Source organism: Polypterus senegalus, chromosome 7 (assembly GCF_016835505.1).
Source record: "Polypterus senegalus isolate Bchr_013 chromosome 7, ASM1683550v1, whole genome shotgun sequence".
Taxonomy (NCBI): domain Eukaryota; kingdom Metazoa; phylum Chordata; class Cladistia; order Polypteriformes; family Polypteridae; genus Polypterus; species Polypterus senegalus.
This window is the reverse complement of record NC_053160.1, coordinates 120,351,021-120,371,966: the sequence shown is the minus strand read 5'-3', so window position 1 is coordinate 120,371,966 and position 20,946 is coordinate 120,351,021. Positions and strand designations below refer to the sequence as shown.

General features: G+C 36.2%; 1 protein-coding gene across 6 annotated transcripts in view; it reads left to right on the top strand.

The window, feature by feature from the left end:
• The first annotated feature begins 818 nt into the window (after window positions 1–818).
• Window positions 819–20,946, top strand: part of tbck (TBC1 domain containing kinase) — a 255,240-nt gene continuing 235,112 nt past the window's right edge. Inside the window, exons 1-3 of one of the 6 annotated variants that reach the window (XM_039759208.1) lie at window positions 819–970; window positions 11,753–11,973; window positions 15,055–15,127. In XM_039759208.1, coding sequence (XP_039615142.1) covers window positions 11,781–11,973; window positions 15,055–15,127 — 266 coding nt within the window. In that variant the 5' untranslated portion in view covers window positions 819–970; window positions 11,753–11,780. Of the gene's footprint in view, window positions 971–1,080; window positions 1,165–11,752; window positions 11,974–15,054; window positions 15,128–20,946 lie in introns of those variants that run through there. The other 5 variants (XM_039759207.1, XM_039759206.1, XM_039759204.1 and 2 more) reach the window with 5 other exon arrangements.

The window sequence follows — 20,946 nt, the reverse complement described above, 5'->3', positions numbered from 1 at the left end:
AAGGGGTGTATGGTTGTCGAGAAAAAGCATTGGAGCAAGAGGTGGGAAGTCAGCATTAGGGTAAGAAGGGGCCGAATAGTTAAATTGCAGGCAAAAGCCAGACAGGCGAAGGCGATCTATTTTTATTATTGTGGAGATGTCCCCGTGACCAAGACAACTGGAGTGGTAGGGCACCGTTTATATCGTGGTACACGAACACCAGATAAAAAGCCAGTCGGCACCTTGAAGACTTTCTCCGGAAAACAATAAGTTTTATTCCTACCACTATTCCAAACTGCGACATCGTTCGCATAAAGGTCAACCCTCTTTAAAGTCTATTTTATTGTATATATTATCATGCACACACACATATATACAATTTTAAACATTTTCATTTTGTAGTTTTTAGATCACGTTTCTTCTATCTGAACGTACACTGTCCGATTAAAAAAATCTCATTATATATACGGCCTTTTAATCCCGATATTTATAAACTTGAGTAGCATACCCTTTTCCAATAACGTAAGCATTCACCAACATGCAATTTTGTTGGGTTAAGACATTACTGTAGTTTAGGTGGCTAAACAGTCGGTCGTCATCAGTGACATTCTCAAAGCTATTACCGTTACTCAGTTGAATTACACTTATGCATGCACACCCTTTAAATAACACGAAAGTGAAACGTTCAAAACAAAGTTAATGACGTAGAAATACGATCCTTTTCAAATGAGCCGCGCTGAGCTTCTAAGTAGATTTTACTGCAGCTCAGATTAAAACGGGCGGATCCTGGGGCGAGATAAATAGCAAACAAATTGCACTTCAGCGAATCAGCGACAATGCCATTCTCTGGGTTTCTACTAGTTGGAAGATTGTGTCGTTTAGTGATGACGTTGATGACGTCTAATGTTAGCTACAGGGGAGAAAAAAGATATAACACCAAGCATATGAATGAAGGAACCAACGTTTAAGTTCTGATTGAGTTCTGCTAAAGGTAAATTGTTTGCACCACAGAGTAAGAATGCCAAGCATATTTGTCCTAACTTCAACAAAGACGACTGTGCTTGTAGTATATCTAAAATAAAATATAGATCTGCCAGTGTTTGACATTGCCATGGACTTCAGCTTTGCAGGGATGTGCTGTTACCTTTGAATTTCTGTGAAGCATTTTGCAATTGAAGCCCAAATGTGAGCTCCGAATGTTCAAATATTATTATCATTGTGTTTTTTTTAACGTTTTATTGACTTCAGTATTTTACTTTAATATCCGTGCTCTTTATTTGCCTAACAATTAGAAATGTACGTAGTTTATTGCTTGCTAAAATTTTTATGATGTTAAAATAACAGCAACGTACGGTAATGACTGTCATGAAAAATAATTAAAAACTGATATCAGTATTTTTTCTTTCTATATTCATTCATTTGTACCGCAGTTTGTTTTTCAGTTTTAAGTATATCGTCCACGTGTGCTGAATTCTTTTGGAATCCTACCTTTCTGCCTTGTGTCAGTGATGGCAATAAAAATATAGATTAACAGTGTAAATTGCCCACAGTAATTTAAATAAATATGAACGTTAAACTAGTATTTTAGAATTTTATAAATTTAAGGTGCGTCTTTGACAGTTGTCCTTTTACTAAATTTCTTCTCAGCTAAATGCATACTGACCGTAGTAAGTGAAAACCTTACTGTAAAACTAACTTTATTACACGTGTTTTGCATTTAATCTTTTAGAAGGAGCTGTGATCACTTTAGATGCTAAACACCACCTCCTGATAGTGCATAACATATTTGTTGGAAATGTATGATAGTAATGGTGTTTTGTTTAGAAGTGTAATATAGTATTAATTCTCCTAAATTTGCAGAGTAACACTGAGGCAGATTTTCTTGCTATGCAAAGGTAAACAGGTGCTATTGCTGGTTCCATTTTTACATACATATTATGAAGTTCAGTTCTAAAAAAGAAGCTCATTTTTAATTTTGCACTGGCAACTTTTCTGAATTAAAGTCAGAACCAATCAGTCTTTATTTGAAATAGCAATAAAGGACACTGTAGGATGGTAGGTATCTGACAACAGGACTCCAAAAATGGCCATGCCCCATATCAAAACAAAATGGAATCAAACACAGCTCAAAATATTTTCCATAACTTTAAATATAAGCACAAAATCTCGAAATTGATTTCAAAATCTCCATAAAAAACAAGAACAGATGTTCTACAAAAACTAATAAGGAGTACACTCGTGACTGAGGCAAAAGAAAAGAAAAAAAACAAGATATGTACATTGCATGGTTGGAGGGCAGGCAAAGCATCAGATGACTAGAAAGACTAAATACCAGAGATTATCAATCCAAAAGGTACAAAAAAGTTCCTAAGCAACATATCCTAATACTCTCTTGGGGTTCTTACCTCTACAACTGACATACATTTTTTTGTTTGTTTTTGATACAAAGTGAGGATGCCCAGTCTTATGTGTCACATCTTTTACAGAAGGTACAAGATGACTTCATATGTCAAGTGACCAATTTATGACCAAGGAAAAAACAATACATGATGCTGGTAGCTGTAAAAGATCACCAGCACAAAATAATGTTGACGTGATTTAACATTGATAATGTTAAAATTTAGTAAATGCATAAACAATTAATATAATTGCAAATAAATTTTCTCAATTGGGAACATTATGTCAAAAAGGCAGTCCTACCCACAATCATATTGTTACAGTTTATCCAGGGTTATTGCCCTGGCTTACGTTTAGCTCTTGTTTGTTTGATATTTTTGTTATATGCTTCCATCTTTTTTGTTGTTTGTTTTTTATTTTTTGCTTTTATGTAAATTCATGTTTTCTTTTAATGTTTTAATTATTTAATGTATAAGTATTATTTTTTTTATGTTCTTTCCATTCATATCTTGTGTTTTGTTGTGTGGAACCCCAGGTAGGTACACCCTGATGTTACCACTGAGAGACTGTCTTTTATATTTCAGGCAAGGTAGTAGGTACTTAAATAGTTCATTGTCTGACAAAAAGTACATTTATCTTTAAGCATTGTATAATTATGTTTTTTTGGATTTTCTGTTTGAGTACTTGTTCTTCTGAAAATAGCAGAAATAATTTGAATTGAGGAACAGAAGATGAAACTTAAGTCAGGAAACACAGTAAGTTCTTGAACTAGGAATTCAAGCTGATCTTTCAATAAATCAAAAATCTAAATTGCAGTCAGAATAACGTTGCGGAGAACTGAATACTAAGAAAACTAACATAGAAAAATGGACTCCTAATAGTCAAAAGATGAAGCGAACAGTACAGCCTTTATACACTCAGACTTCTGAAATCATGTGTCATAACCACCAACATGATTGCCATGGTAATTAAGTAACAATAGTATCAGAAAGGTGAGCGCCTGTAAAAAAAAAACAAACCAAAAAAAAAAAACAAAATGGAGTAATTAAAAGAAGCATTCTAAAAATGTCAAAATTAAAGTGAAACAGAAAACTGATATCCAAATCAAATTCAGTTTCCCAAAATCATTATACTTCATTAATTACTAAGAATTTGCCTCCAAAATGGAGTAAAGTGTAATAACCAGAATCTAATTACAGCAATCTTTCCAGTTAACTTTTGGAGTATGGATTAGGACTGGTTAGCTGTGGGGTAAGTTGTTTTTGCCATTTTATTCCCTCATTTATAAAGATTGTTTATTGGACTTGCCTGCCAATCCAGAGGTTTTATGATTTTCCTCTCCCTTGAAGGGAATGTTTGTGTGTTTTTGGAACATTTAAGGGATTATTTGAACTTAAATGTCAGTTCCCCATTTGTCACAGGAGGCTGAAGCCTGCTTGTGTAGTTTGGGGTCAGGTGGCATAGAGTGAGACCTAGAGTTAACAAGTCTGCCTCCGTAAACTAATCTTCAATAGGCTGAATTGAATCATGGTGTGTTAAACAGGAAAGGGGATGGGATTTTTGTTGGTTACCTCAGAAGCCCTGCTGAGATTAACGTTCTTAAAAAATTAAGACAGATTTTAAAGATTGTTCTTAAATTATCTTGTGTAGCTTTTAAATAAATATAACTAAAAACTTTTTCTAAGTGTAAAGTTTCGGACTAAGAAAATACATTTTCTTTCTAAATATGTTTTCTTAGTTTACTGTGTGACATTTTGATATAACTATCACTTGACTAAATGTAAACAGGCTACTGCAGGGGTTCCCAAAGTCTTTTTAAGCCAAGGTTCCCTAAAGCATTATACCATTTGATCACGGTTCCCAGCTAATATACCCAATTCTACGAAGTAGAGCATGATTTTCGTATCAGCAGTAACCCATTATGATTTGGAATAACATTATACCTGACAAAATCAAAATGAATGCTTAACTACAGTAGATTACTGAGACACTTTTGATCAAATGTTGTTTAATGTCTCAACCTTTTTTCTTGGCATAACCCATCTAGGAATTGAATGTTTTGAAATGCCACAATTTGTTTGATCTTATATTTTAAGTACTAATCTCTGATTAGGCACAAAACAACTAAAGTTCATGTTTCTTAAATCAAGTGATTACTGATATTTTTTGTGTGGGTATATACTTTTTAGTTTTTATGTAAGACATGCTTTTTTTTATAAATTATTTTTTAATGTAAAAACTCAATGTACTTTCTCTCAGTAGGTGGTTTGATATGGCATACAACATTGAAAGCCTAAAATGTACATATTTTTAATATTGAAAATTTATACAGTGAAGTGAAAATTTATACTCGTGTAGTTAGGATATAGCGGGTTGGATAATGGATGGATGGAATTCAGATCAAAAGAAGTGTTCACAATTTGCATACTACTTCAGATCATAAATGGAGCAGAATGGCTCCAAGTCAATGTGCAGGCCGAGTCTTTTTTGTGGCTGTAACCTTTAAGTTCTTCCTATTCCTGTATTTTTGTTTTAAATGAAGGACGAAGGCCCCTGAATGTTGACAAATCTGTCCGAAACAAAAGCTTTGTAAACACTAAAATGTAAGCTTAGATATGTTTTATTTTTTTAATAATTGTTAACCTTCATCTTTGTTCCTCATTGTATATTCTTCTGCATTAATCTGACAAATTCTACAAATGTTACAAAAGTTATTGTACACTAAAAAACATTTACCAATACTGATAATATTATAATGTTGGCAGATTAGACTCTGGAGAGAGACGCATTGTGCAAACTTCTTACTGAGGATAGGAGGGGGTGACAAAGATGTCACTCACCTATTAAAATGATCTTTATCTCAAAAATCCCTCGGATTTGAAGTATGGTTTTTGGACACTATTAATTCTGGAGGAGTTGCCTAGAGGTGGGTAGCGAGAGGGTGGGGTTACCTTGGATACCAAGCAAGCAGAGGAAGACTTAGAAAATTTTGCAGGCGGGTGCCGGACTATTGTGGTGGGGTAGGATAGATGGGAGTGAAGTTTCATAGCACGAAATGGAGCATTGTGATGGAATTGAATTAAAGCCTAGTATAGAGAGACAAAATTGTTTCTGAGTTTTTTTTTTTTTTGGGTGCATTTCTCTCACATGTCACTTGAGAACTGCCTATGTATTGCACAACTTGAAACTGCACCTCTAGTCAATATCTACATTAATATTAGGGCTACTTTAAAGCATCAATTGAAGAACATTTTGAGTTATCCTTATTTAAAATATAACTAGAATTAGTACAGGCATGACTCAGCCGATTCCCATTTGCAAAGTATCACTAAAATAAATGAACATGTATTAAAGGAATATTCCACTCAACAGAACAGAACTGCTTGTCGAAGTTTGGTTCATCGTGCTAACCACAAGATGGTAAATATGATTTTGTTTTCTTGCAAAGAACTATGTGTCTTCTGCCTAATCCACATGTAATGTAGATTAAAACTGATCATGAATCAAACTGCATTTTGCCTTCATGCAGTGTGACAAAATGATGACTAAACAAACTGCTAGCTATTTACACATTGCTTTTCGTTTAGTGGGAAAATCATTGAACATGCTTAATGAACTATGAGATTTGTGTAACTGCTTTAGGTTCCTGGAAATCGATTTTCAACATGCCAGTTCAAAAAATTTAATTGACATGGAAGGATTGATAAAGTTATTATATTGGCTTAATCTAATAGCTCTACTGCGCACAAAATTTTATGTTACTGTATGTAGAATGTTCCTAGGTGCAAAAAGTAGTCTTTGTAGCCCAATCGTTGTCCTAGTGAAGTCTGCATGTTCACCCAATTTCTGCATAGTTGTATAGTCGACTACTGCAGTAGTATTAACTGGCTACTTTTTGGGGGGAAAAGGTGCAGTAACTAGTAGCTTAATATATCACAATGTTGTTTTTAACAACTGCAATGGGTTGTTGCATTGTCCAGGGAATATGCCTGCCTTGAATCTTGTGATTGTTGGGATAGGCTCTAAATTCCATCTGTCTCTGCACTGGATAAGCAGGTTAAGAAAATGGATAGCAGGGCATAACATTATACCAGGGGTGGGCAAAGTGTTTCCTGGAGGGCAGCAGTGGCTGCAGGTTTTTGTTCCAACCCAGTTGCTAAATATGAAGTACTTATTGCTTAAGTAACACTTCTGCTTCATTTAAGTTGTCTTGCTTGTTAAGATTGTGAACCTTTATTGTTTATTTCAGCCTTAAACAGCTGTATTCATTCAGTTTTTAATTGCGTTTTATTAGCGATAAGATGCAAATGACAAAAGAGACCAGCAAGTCTCCATTTAGCTTGTTTCCATTTACACCTGTGTGGTCTCCATTTAGCTTGTTTCCATTTACACCTGTGTGGATTTATTGTGCATTATTTGGTTAAATGAAATACTTGGAAAGAAAGTGAAGAGAAAAAAGTGAAGAACTGAGAATAACTCATCCATTTTAGACTTTAAATCATTTGGATAATATCCTTACAAAGGAAAAAAAAAATATAGCATACTAGGGGACTGTGCTCGCCAACCCCTGTTTTTGTGTTTCAGGATACACACTTTTAAGATTTTTTTTTTTTGAATTGTTGCTATTTCATTAGTTTTACTTTTATTTCAGAACTTCTGTAAAAACTATATTTGCAATCTTTCGAGTCCCAACATGCTGAATCTTTTTAATGAGGTCAGTGAGACATGTGTTTAATGACTTTGTACCATAATTAAGGATAGGTTTCTCTGTTTGGAATTTCTGCACAGACAAAATGATCTACATCATCAGCAGTTAATAATTTGTTTTGCAAAGTAACCAATAAATGCATGTGAGGTAAACTCTTGTTTTTGAAAGTTTCTTGACTTAAACTTAAAAGCCTTACAATATTTACATACTTCTGACATATCACCTATGTCCATATGTTCGATCTCTATTCGCCTTTTCGTTATTTCTCCGAGTAATAATTTCTCTTTCTTTGTGCTAATGCGATTTTTACTTTTTTTTTTTGACACTGTCATTTTATTCTGCTTTCATATTCTGTATCTTGCTCTGCATGTGTTTTGCACCTACGTTTTTTTTGAGTCTTTTGAAATCCAGTTTTCATTATCTCTAACCTGCTCTGCATGTGTTTGCCCCCCTTGTTTTTTAACCTTTTAATGACGTTTTACTTTGTTTTCTACTCTGCCTTTTATTTCTGACCATGCTTTATCCTGCTTTTTTTTTTTAAATGACACCTGGTCCGTGGTGATTATTTTCCCTTTTTCGAGTAATAATTTCCATTTGTTTGCGCTCCTGCGATCTTTACTTTCTTTTTTTTTTATACATTCTAACTTTCATACTTTCATATTCTTTCTTTCTCCACGTGTATTACGCCAACTATTTTTTTTTTTTTTGAGCCTTTCGAATTCCATTGCTTTTCTAATCTCTAACCTGCTCTGCATGTGTATAGCGCAAACATCCCGATTTTTTTCAATTCCACTTGTTCCAGGCTGATAATTGCTTTCCTTATTTTCTGAATTTGTACCTAAATTACTGTTTTTCTTTTTTGACTCCCTGCACTGCCCTCTTCTTCGCTTAGTCTTATCTTTTCATTTATAAAGTATTGTCCTTATACGCTATATATGCGCTGAAAGCCCTGGATCTGTGTGTGCTCAAAGCGAAAACATGACTGAGTGTTTTGCTTGTTTCCCTTGCTCTTATTTATTTGTAAGTAGGGCGTGTCTTGCAAGAATCTCATGTTCTACGTCATCGCGAGATGGTCCTGGGTTAATCTCTTGGCACGAAGTCTCATGTTTAAGGTCCCTGTGAGACTAGAGAGATTGGCCACGGAACGTCTCGCGGGGTCTTTTAAGTGTCTTCCATGATCTTAAAGTGAAGATCATGTATCGTCACCCTACTGTTTCACTCTAGTATTTTTTTTATAATAGAGAGAAGAGATGTGAATGACGTGGCAGAGTTAAAGCACCAACAAGCCATGAAGTTAAATTATTGGCAAGGTTTGCTGTCTAATTAAGCAACTGTGTTGGAACAAAAAACCTGAAACCACTGTGGCCCTCCAGGACTGACTTTGCCCACCCCTGATTTATACCATCCATTTGGCCATCCCCAGTATCTTTCCTCCAATCCACTTGACCAATCAGAATGCACAATGTGCTGCTTCCACGAGAAGAGATGCACTTGCTGGATTCAGGTTTTGGGGGGAAAATTTTCATTAGTACCCATGATCTTTTAATAGTTAGGCCTAGTTGCACCTTTTATGTTTACATTTTACTGCTCTCTGAACAATTAGCCAAAAGAGTTTTGCATCAAGGGGCTAATGAGCTTTACGTTTGGCCTTTTAGTACTACAGTTTTTGTTACCAACAGTGCCCCTTTAGCTATCTATACATTTATATAAGCAATAGACTAGTGGTACACATAAATAAATAAAACATTCAGATGAGTCAGATGTGCATGCTTTCCATTTTTCTTCAAGTTCTTCATTGCTCCTGAAAGTAAAAACCAATTGGGTGGTCACAATGACTAAAATGCACAGTGACACATGCATGCAGGAGAAGTGGTAAAGAAATTAGACAAATTCATTCACATTCAGGGTGTTACTTTATCTTCTTGCCATCTCAGAGTGTTGCTGTGGAGAATGGTTCAGAAATTTAATTTAGTGCACCCATACTAATAAGGAAAAAATTATCCTGCATGTTAAAATGTTACTAGCTTTAAGATTTCTGCCTTGTGATGACATACCTGCTTTTGAAGAGCTCATGGATACTTCCTCTCCAGGGCTAGAGATATCCATATCAAGAAATGTCTAGCTTTATGACTACCTGCAACTTTTATTACTGATGTATGTACAGGTTCTGCTTTTAGACGTTTTGCAAGGAATTGCATGTAATTCGTTCCTATAAATTTCACAGTGCCTTCTATTTATATGGTGTTGTGTTTCTCTCCTTTTTATTATAGTGTTTCTCCTTATGTTGTATGTTTTGTTTTGCCATATCTTTAAATGAATTGATACTTAACAATTTTCCATTGGTAAAAAATAACATTTTACAAGAGACATTATAATTGAAATTATATGTATGTATATTATTGTATACAGTATGTAATGGAGAAAGCAGTATTTATCAGTTTTAACATTACTTGATGCATTTTTCCTGCATGCAGATGCGCAATAGACAATAACTGACATTTAATTTATTTTTTTTTAAACAAAGCAACAGTCTTGTTTTGTCCTTATGTTTGTGTTGACCGTGTTATCACTCAGCCTCAAATTACACATGTGGCATGTGAAATATTAGGCTATGCCACTACATGCATGAGATTATATATAGCATGTCAGATATAATTTCTCTCTGTCTTTTTCATTCTTATGGAATGTTTGTTTATTAATTTATTTGCACTATACTCTTTTTCAGTCATTTTTATTGAAAATGTGGGAAGGAAAATATTTTAAGAGTCTGTAACACCTTATTAAGAGATATTGTGAAAAAAAATGGAGAATTTTATAAATTTGCACTTCTGTTGAGAGTGAGGATCAGACTGATCAGCCAGTTGAAATGGGATTGTTACCACAGCCAGCATCCTCAGCAGTTGGACATTCAGACTGTGATGCTTAGTCAGTCATTGTGACTAAATAAAAGATGAAAGATATTTTGGATTGTTTCGCCTAAACACTTTTAATATACTTAATTTCAAATATTTACTTGGCTTTACTAACACTAAGCTGTGCTAAAATATTAGTGTATATTGATGACTGATATATATTAGTACCACCAAACTAAACCTTGTGTAATCAAACAAGTAGAAGGACACAACAAACATTAATAACAATGTCTTAATAATGCCCCAAAAATTTGCGGTTTGGTGGGCTACTTATCTGGTATAGCTGACTGAATAAAAACTTTAGTCTGGCTAAACATATAACCTGTTTGGTCTACCGTTGTGCATGCTGTGATGTTTGCAAATTTTTGTTCAAATCTGTCTAGACCAGCCTTTATTTCTTTTGGAAGTTATGCATGGTACTTGATCAGAATTTCCCAAAAACTGTCAACAAGATTTACGGGTAGTTTGCAATGGTCAGTCCACTCCAGCGAAAAATAGTGAACCAGCCCCGGGTGAGATGCCTATTCATTGCAGAGCAAATGCTTTTACTAACCTGCTTTAATGTAATTTTTAAGTGGCTGAGGAGCTACTGTAGGACAATAATATAATACAGTGGTACCTTGAGATACGAGTTTAATTTGTTCCGTGACCGAGCTCGTAAGTCAAAATGCTTGCATCTCAAATCAGTTTTCCCCATTGAAATTAATTGAAATGAGATTAATTCATGCCAGCCTCCAAAAAACCACCCCAATTTTTTGTTAAATGTTTTCAACATAAGAAAAATGTATTTATAATGAACAAATATTGTATTCAAACAAAATAAAATCTAATACATAAAAGAGAATCTCAAGAAACAAACAGATGTTGGCGAAGCCAATTAGCGTATTGTAATGTTTTTTCTTTCACTTTTGCTTAACTTAATTTTCTTCTTCACTAGTTTTTTTTTTTTCTTTTTTGCCACGCTTTCCTCACTTTCATTCTCAAGGCGTTTCAATAGAAAGCTATCCAAGGAGCTTTGTTTAGTTCCTCCCCTTTAGCATGTTTCTGAAATGAGTTAGGCAAGTGTCATTAAATAGCGCTGCTGCACTATCAGTTGCAATTTTTTTTTTCAGGGTTTCTTTTCAATAAAGTCAAGCATTAGGCAAGTGTCATTAAATAGAGCCACCGAGCGATCAATTGTAACTTTTTCAGGATGTTTCTTTTCAATAAAGTCAAGTGTTAGACAAGTGTCATTAAATAGCACCACTGCACTATCAGTTGCAATTTTTTCAGGGTGTTTCTTTTCTTTAAAGTTCAAAACTTTTTCCCACATTGCAAACACTTCCTTTATCTCACTTTATGAGGTAACCTCCTCCGCCTCTGCCTCCTCCGTGATACCGATCTCCTGCAGAACCTCGATATGTTGCCACGTTTGTAGTTCCATCAACTCCTCCGTCGTCAGTTCCTCGGAATGTGTGGCGACAAGCTCTTTGATGGTTCGTATTTCGAATTTTGACTTGTAACTCAAGACAAAAAATGTACCTAGTGACGGCTTGTATCTCAAAAAACTTGAACGTTGGGGCACTCGTATCTCAAGGTACCACAGTAGTAATAAATGATTCATAATAACATAGTGTCATTTTTAAAGCATATTTGTATATGATATTATCGGTTTTGCATTGCTGTTATTGTTTGCACGGAGTGTATTTTTCAACTTTCTGTTTTGCAAGTCTTGTCATTATAAAGAAAGTTTAATCATTAACTTTTTTTCTTGCAGCAGACTCTGATTGAGCTTTACCAACGTAATGTTTCCCTTGAAGGATGCCCACCTTGGAGCACACACTTTCTTTGCTTCAGCTCTGCCACATGATGTATGTGGAAGCAATGGGCTTCCTCTCACTCCCAACTCTATCAGGATACTTGGTCGTTTCCAGATCCTAAAGACTGTTATTCACCCTAGGCTGTGCCAATATGTTGACATATCTAGAGGAAAACACGGTAAGGTGTACATTTTGCACATGTTACAAGACAAGTAATAAAATTAATTTTAACATATTTGCTGTCTCTTGCCCTTATATGTACCTTCAATACCTTTCTTCACTATCCTTGTGTGTTGAGTGGTGCTTCCTCTGTCGATCATGTTCCTGTTAAAGCATGCTTCTCGGACTTTGTCATTTCAAGGCACATTTATCCTTTCTGTTTTTAAAGGCAACTCTCAGTGAACCTCCTATGCCTTAACACCTACTCTTGAGTCTCACACTTCTTTCAATCACTGGTATGGGTGCACTATTGGTTTTCTTGTAATGAAGGCACAAAGGTAATGTACTAAAGTCACACCAGCTATACTGTAGAACAAATATCAGAAAATATTTACACTAGTTGGATACTTAGTTGTGACAGCAGTGCCAAGCCATATCACCTTATACTGACCTCAGTCCATGGACTTGATTGAATACTTACCAAGAATAACATTTATTTTTGTAGCACATTTTCCTTCAGTAAATGTAGCTCAATGTGCTTTGCAAGATATCAAAGAAATAGTTGTAAGCAAAGAAAAAGCAAATTAAAATAAGATAAGAATAATAAACAGTATATAAAAATAATTAATGCATACTTACATAAGATAGATATATACTGTAGTTAAAAGAAGTATTGTCATTAAATATAGAGTTATTTTTTTTAAGTCTCTAAATGTGAGTCCTGTTAAGGGGGAGAAAAAAGTAAATCTGTAGGGGTTCTAGCCCAGAAACTATCGGAAGAACCAGGATTGCAGATTCATTGAAGACTATGTTAATTCTTTCCATATGCAGTTTTTTAAGGGTAGAACTAAAATGTAGCTGTAAAATAGCCAAATTAAATTTGGGTTTTTAGTATTTTTTTAAATGATTGATGGTGTTAGCCTGGCATATCTCTTTTGAAGATTTTTGGTACATAACAGCAAAAGGCTCCAAAATATAGGAAGGAACAAGGTTATTAAAGGCTTTATATACTATTAGTTGTTTTTTTAAAGTAAATTCTAAAGAACAAAGGTAACAAATGTAATGGCATTCTGGACTAACTGCAGCCATCTGATGTTTTTAACATTGGAAGTATTCTTTTTATCTACAAACAGTAGTCCAAGGAGCTTTAAACCAGTTAGGTGCTAAACTGATGGTTCATTAAAATATGTCAAGAAGCTGAATAGTTTGAGTAGTGATTTATTACACAGGTGAGAAGAGTTTTTTTTTTCTATTTTGAAATTCAAAGAAGGTGAGCATTCTGTGTTGTTAGGTCTGCTAGGGTAACATTCCTTCCTTTTTGATACTATCATATGTTGCAGCAAACTACACATAAAAATTAAGGATCCTTCATAGGTTTTATCATTCATGTTGTCTTCCTATATTCACTTAATGGACAGTTTATTAGATACAACTGTCTATTGCTTAGTTGGATCATTTTTTGTCCCTGGATTCATCAGTACACAAAATCAGCAAGGTGCTGAAAATATTCCTTAATCATTGTGGTTCATTCTGATTTGATAGGATCTCAAACTTGTTTAAACCCTTATGCTCTACAGGGTTTTTAGCTTTATTGCGCCTAAATTGCATTGCCAAAAATGAACAGCTATTATTCCGCTTATGTAATAAAGGAGCTTCAAATAACTGAAGAGCAGCGAGTATAATATTTCAATTTTTTAAAGAAATTCTTAATGTGATTAGAAGCCTTTGTTTCACACCGATGTCAAGTAAATATATTTTCTCTGTAAAGAAAAACTGGATTTTATAGTACATAATGAAGATATTTTATGTTTCACAACCCTGGAATCAATTTTCTTTCGTGCCCCAGTCTGCGTATCTCATATCATAAATTGTTCCGTTTTTTGCACCTAAATCATTTCTCAAAACAAGTCTTCTAGTTATATTTTTATTTTTTAAGAAAATAATATACACACACACTTTATGTATCATTCTGAAACAACAACAACTCATCCAAACCTTTATTTCAAAATTCTTTTTCATGCTAGCCCCTGAAACAATTTCTGTTTACTGCTGGACACAGCGTACACTTACATTTTTATACCGTACATTGTGGTTTTTGTCCTCCTATTTACACATCTTCTGCCTTTTGTTACAGTTGCCCCATAAAGGTTCAGGATGTTTATTTATTTATTTTTAAAAAATTGTTATTGTTTCTTTTTTCCTGCGGCGGGCTGGCGCCCTACCCAGGGTTTGTTTCCTGCCTAGCGCCCTGTATTGGCTGGGATTGGCTCCAGCAGACCCCCGTGACCCTGTAGTTAGGATATACCGGGTTGGATAATGAATGGATGTTTCTTTTTTCTTGCATTTCACATCTGGAATAAACCAGTACATACATGCATTTCATATCATCTTTTTCCAGTGCTGTAGGTAAAGCCTTTCCTGGAAGCCTTGGGTACAGGGCAGGAAACAGCCATGAACAGGGCACACATATACATCTAAAGAAAACGCTGTGTCCAGTTAACCTAAACAGCACAGTTTTGGCATGCAAGTCAAAAACTGCCATATTCAGAAATGGTAGAGTGGAACAGTGAAATTTGATTAAAGATTCCCTCATGAAACTGTGAATGGTGGTGTGGTGTAGCGTGTGAATCAGCAACATTTGATTGAAGAGCAGTCCCCAAAGAAAATTTGCACTACATGATTTTATTTCACAAAAATACATAAATGTATCTTGCAGGCAGTGTGGTGTGGTAGTTAAGGCATTGGTTGTGGGTTCAAATCCTGCTACTGACACTGTGTCCTGCCTGTGCTTCAGCTGGAAAACCAAAAAGAACTCTATCATAAATGTAAGTTGCGTTGGATAAAGGCGTCAGCCAAATAAGTAAATGAGTACCCTTAAATGATAAACCTTAATAGGGTAATGCCCACTATCACTTCTCTCATTTTGTACTGGTCACCACTCCTATTTATTTCTGTTTTAATTATTTTAAACTGTAGAATTTAAAGAGGGTGCATTTAGTTTTTCACACAACTTGCAATCCTCGCCATGTCAGTCTGGCAATTTTCTCATTTGTTTTCATAATGCAGTTTTGCTCATTTTGCATAACTTTCCTTCTTTCAGAAAGACTAGTGGTTGTTGCTGAGCATTATGAAAACTGCCTTGAGGATCTGCTCAAACAGAGGGAGCCTGTGAGGTAATAGTAGATATCTAAAACATTACTAATTGATATCTACTTTTTTTTTAAAGTCAATAATTGATAGGTTGTGCTTGCAATTTCCACAAGTATATTTAACCTTTTTTAATGTAAATAAAATTAAGGTAAAAAAATGTTGAAAGTGTTTATAGCAGTTTTTGCATGATTTTAATTTATAATAAGGTATTTTTTTATGAAGGAACACTTTCCCTGTTTGATTTACTGGCTAAAAATTTTTAGGCTAATTTCTAAATAGGGTTAATTCCTTAATAGTGCTTTATTGCAAAGAACAAATGCTTTACTGAAGAATTTCTAACTGAAAATGAAAAAATTATGAAATTCATAACTAAGAATAGAACTAAACTAAGACTTGCTGTGTTTCTTTTATGATAAGCTGTTAATCTGTCAATTTGTGGGAGTCAGAATTCTGGATGGGTTGTAGGGGATCAAATACTTATTTCACTCAATGACATGCAAATCAGTTTGTAACTTTTATGTAATGTGTTACTTCTGGATATTTGGTTGATATTCTGTCTTTCTCTATTAAAATGAAACTACCATAAAAAATAGAGATCGTTCATTTCTTTCTTGTGAGCAAACTTACAAATTCGGCAGGGTATCAAATTCTTATTTCCCCCACTGTATTTCTTACTTTAGTAGTCAGATGAGCAAAGAGTTCATACCAACATTTCTGGTTATTGGAATAACCGTAAACCTCAAAATGTTGAGAATACTTGCTTTATATTATATTATGCAGAATTCACAAAATGGAACAAACAGGCAGCAGAAGTCTTCTAACATTTTTTCAATATTTGTTTTATAACTGATTTAGGGAAGAGAAAACACAATAATGAGCAGAGTTAAAATTCATATTTTTATGTAACATTTACTATATTGTATTTAGTTAGTTTTTAGTATGCAAGTCAAGTGTGTTTGTGTGTGTGTGTGTGTGAGACCTTTTTTAATTTATATAATTTTATGCCTGCTGGACTTGATGTGAAGTTAATCCAAAGCAGACGTCATATTAATTACAAACACATTATCTCCTGCTGTCCAGTGAAAAAACTTTATGACTTTTTAGTAAACAGTATAGTTTTCATTTTTTAAACGAAAAAAAATTTTGAAATATGGAAATCGTTGTACCCACAAATGTTCTATATACTGTACTTATCTTTTTATATTTCCTGTTATTAAATATGCCGCCTTCTGTTAAGTTTATTAGAAATTTGTTTTCCAAAAAGATTATGATTTTTCTTTGCAAGACAAATAAACTAGTATAATTGTATAAAACAGGCACATTTATGTTTATTTGCCTGGCAGACAGTTTATCCAAAGCAGCTTTCAAAAGATGTCAACATAATTGAGTAAACATTAGCCTTGGATACTGGGAACAAGTGTTACAGAACAGAGTTACAAAACTGATCACCACAAGTGAAGAGTTCAGAACAAAATGCGGCTTAGCTATAAAACCTTAGTTACAAAAACAGATAATATCAATTAGAAATTTACCAAGCAAGACAATTGTTGTAAACACTTCTTAAATACATTGAGGGAGTCATACTTTACAAGACCAAAGGAGTTGTGCTTAATATTCATTCAGATATGGTCTGATCTTGCAGATGTTGTATAGAGCAGGCATGTCAAACATGCAGCCCGCAACAGAAATCTGTGCGGCCCGCATGACAGATCATAGTTAGCACTAAACTTGTACAAAATGATTACTATCGTTTGTGATTAAATCATTCTGCATCTTCGGCATTACTTATTTACTTTTCTTACTTCCGCGTTCTGACAAAGGGCGTTTTCCCATGGCATTACGGTACCGGAAACATCATCTGCCAGTATAGTTACAGCTGCAGCGTCAACTCCTTGAAACCCTAGGCATGACACTGGCCACGAGCCTTGACCAAAGTTAATGAGCCGCGATGTTGCTACTGAAGTGCTAGGCTGTAGCAGGCTACACTACTGGCTGGGATGCTGAGAACTGGCCCTCACGAGTACCAATAGCTCGCATATTTTCACGATTTTTTGCTCTAGTTTTATGTAATTTTGTGCTAGTATTGTAACGAACAGTTAGTTTAGACTACAGCTGAAGATCTGAAGTGGACACGAGAAGTTGGTGAGTTGTTTAGTAACAAATTTTTGTGATTTTGAGTTTGTAAAATTAGTGTAGGTCAGGGGGATTTTTGCATATCAACTTATTTTACAATATAAACTTTACTCTGTTTACGTCATCATACTCTTGCAATGTTGAGAATGCGCCTGAGAATATCCAAATAGAATTGATTGAACTGCAGTCAGATTCTATTCTGAAGGCAAAATGCAACAAAGTTGGTGTGCCAGGCTTGTATGCTGACCTGCCACCCTCGTATGTGCAGATCTGTAAGTTAGCATTGAGAGAACTGTCTATGTTCGGAAGCACTTACCTTTGTGAGCAATTGTTTTCGTTAATGAAAGCTATCAAAACCCACTTAGCTCAAGACTTACTGCCGAGCACCTTTCATCCCTCATAAAAGTTGCAGCTGCACAAGATTTCAAGCCTATTATTGACGAACTGGTTACTAACAAGAGATGCCAAGTGTCGGGACAACAGAAATAGATCTCACACTGTAAGACTCCTATATAAGGACCTAGCTAAGAGGCTAAGCCTCTAATTGTACACTGTTGTACGGAGATTGCATGGAAATAAATTGCTTTTCTTTAAACTTTAAGTGTTACATTTTTTAAAGATTTCAGTATTGCAAAGAAAGCTACAGTATCTTTGTATAATAGTATTTGTTACAGTGCAGCCCGCTGATGCACGTATGGCAGTCAAAGCGGCTCACCAATGGTAGTGAGTTTGACATGCCTGGTATAGAGTGAATCTACAAGACCGAGAAACCATTGCAGCAAACTTAGTGAAGGACAGGTGGTCAGGCTGGGCAGGTGTTAGTGATAAGATCTGAGCTGAATAGCGATGGTGTGTTGTATAAACAGATAAACTGGGTTGACAAAAAGGCTCGTCTTTGCCGGGTTAGGCCAGAGATGGTGTTCCTTCATCTACAGTAGGTTGCAATAGCCGTAAGACATGCAGAGATCCTAGTAGATACTGTGTGAACCTCTGTAGGATGACTGGTACAGCTGCTTATCATCACTATAACACTGATAAGAGATACCATAGGACACAATGAAAGGGCAACTGAGAAAGTGTACAGAGACAAAATGAGAGGGTCCAGCACTTATTCTTGTGGGACTCCCATTTCTTGCCTGGTACACCCTTAACATTTCTCCTCACCAGGGCACACAATAGGTTCTGCCCAAAACGAAGGCATCAAACCACCTAAGTAATGCAAAAGTCTGAGATTGTGGCAAGAAAAATCTGATTGTTGACCATGTCACAGGCAAGGGATAAATCTTTCTGGATGAGGACAGATGGTATGTTGTTAGCTCTAGCCAGCTGTAATGTGTTGACAATAGTAAGTAGAACCTTTTTAGTGGAATTGCTCTTCTTGAAGCCTGACTGATTTAGGATCAAGCTGTTATTATGTAGAAGAAAAGGAGAGGCTTGGTTAGAGACAGCAAATTTCTCTGTTTTGGCTAGAAAGGAGAGGGGAGAGACTGGTTTGTAATTACCTACTTGAGCTGGGTCTAGTGTGGTTCTCTTGAGAATGGGTGTTGTTAGGCCCTGTATGAAAACAGTTGGGGAAAATGCTTGGACTAATTGAGGTGTTAATAATGTGTGTTGTGAACGGAACCCGAGCACAGACAGGCAGACATGTTGTTTTCCACCACCACATGTTTATTTACAAAACTATTTACTATTCAAAGTGCACACAAACCCCCAAAGTCCTGGCCACACAACGCCTTATTCTCTTCAGGCCGCCTCCTTGCCTCCTCCAGCAAGCTCAGTCCTTCCTTCTCTCCCAACTCCAGCTCTGAATGGCCCCTTTTATCCTCACCCGGATATGTTCCAGGTGGTGGAAGTGCCAGCTGTTCTCCCGGAAGCACTCCGGGTGTCCCTGCTTCTGTTCCCCCCCAGCACTTCCTGGTGTGGCGGAAGTGCTGAGGTCCAGGGTTCCCAAGGCATTGGGATGCCCCCTGGCGGTGACCAACAAAACAGCCAGGTTGGCGGCCCCCACGTGATCCAATGTGGGCGCACGCCCTCTTCCGGTCCCTCAAGTCATCCCAGCCGGGTCGTCGCCCCGGCATCCCTGACAGTGTAATTACAAAAATAAGGAAGAAAGACCCTTTAAGAGATGTGATGGAATGGATTTAAGTGGGCAGGTAGTGGTGCAACTATAGAGGAGATTGGAAATGTCAACGGAGTGGAGAGGAGAGAAGATTGGAAACATCAGAGGTGGAGTGAAGGGACAAGAATTAAGTTGTGTGTTCAGCAGGGAGCAGACTAGGTAGTAGGGGTAATGGGAGTTGTCTACTGATAGCCTCATTTTCCCGAATAAAGGTTGCAAAGTTATCAACAGTCACATATCTGAGGTGGAGGTGTTGGAGAACTGACAAGAGATGTGGAAGGAGAGAAGTTATGAGTATTAGAAGTGTTGCTTATCCTGTTTTAAAACAAACTTACCTTAGAGTTTGTAGCAGGAGAAGAGAAGGAAGAGAGAAGAGATTGATGCCTATCCAGGTCAGCATGGACCTGTGACTTCCTCCATTTCTTTCCAGCAGTCCTAAGCTCTCTCCCCAGCTTGCATAGAACTTTAGAAAGCTATGTGCATGATGGTCTTTCAAGTGCAGACATAGAGGAGATAATAAAGAAATCATTGGTATCAAGAGGGATGATGTGGCTAGGATGAGGGAAAGCTAAGGAGACTAGGGAAGAGAAATGGATGGGAGAGAGTGGAGGTGATGGCAGAATGACACAGTTGGAGAAATGGCAGTAAGAGAAGAAGGAAGGAGCAGCAAAAACTCCTATGGAAATACAGTCAGATGTATATAATGAAGCAACAATTGCACATTTGGGTGTACAGTTCATGTAAGAAGAAGATCAGAAGTTTACCAGCTTTGTAAGTTTTATGGGATGTAGAGCTGTGCCATGTGTAAAAAGATAAGAAGGAAAGGGTGATTGTCTAGGTGGATGTGCAGGTCCCTGAGAATTAGAATTGGATTTCATCTGGAATGGAGTAGAGCAGCATATCCCTCTCATTGAGGACATTCTTTAGCAGACCTAGAGGGTGATAAAGAACAACAATGTTGATTCCAGTGATTGCATAGCACTCAAAAGTGGTATAGTTGCATACAGTATCCATGTCTGAACCTCCAGTTCTTGGAGAGACCTGTTCCTTCTTCTCTTCCAAAGGAATGACAGCTATGAGAGAAGTGGAATCCAAAGTAAAGCTCTGTTGGTGTTGCTGGAATCCAGTTTGTGTGGCATGTGCTAGAATAAAGACAACTTTGTTGACAGCAGATTGACAGTTCCATAGGTCAAAGGAAGAAGGGAGTGTCTGAAGGAGTGGCCTGACCAAGTGGTCTACGATTGTTTACATTATGTCCTCTTCTAGAGAACAAAATTTTGCAATAATCATAGGAATGTATTGTGAACACAGGCTTAGGAATAAAAGATTAAAGAATAGTGTACCTGGTTGAATAACAGTCTCTGCTGCTTTGGCCGGTGCCATTTCTTGGTGGACTTATGTAAGTAGCCTTGTAGTCTTCATAGAAGTAAAGCCTTCACACGAGCAGGGATACACATGAGAGCTGTCACTTCCATGACAGTGCTGTAGATTAGAACTCTTTAAATATGGAGCAACTGTGGGTGTTGAGACTGTGAGTATCAATGTAATTAGCAAACCAAAGCAAGAGGATAGCCTTGAGAAGTAGATGTA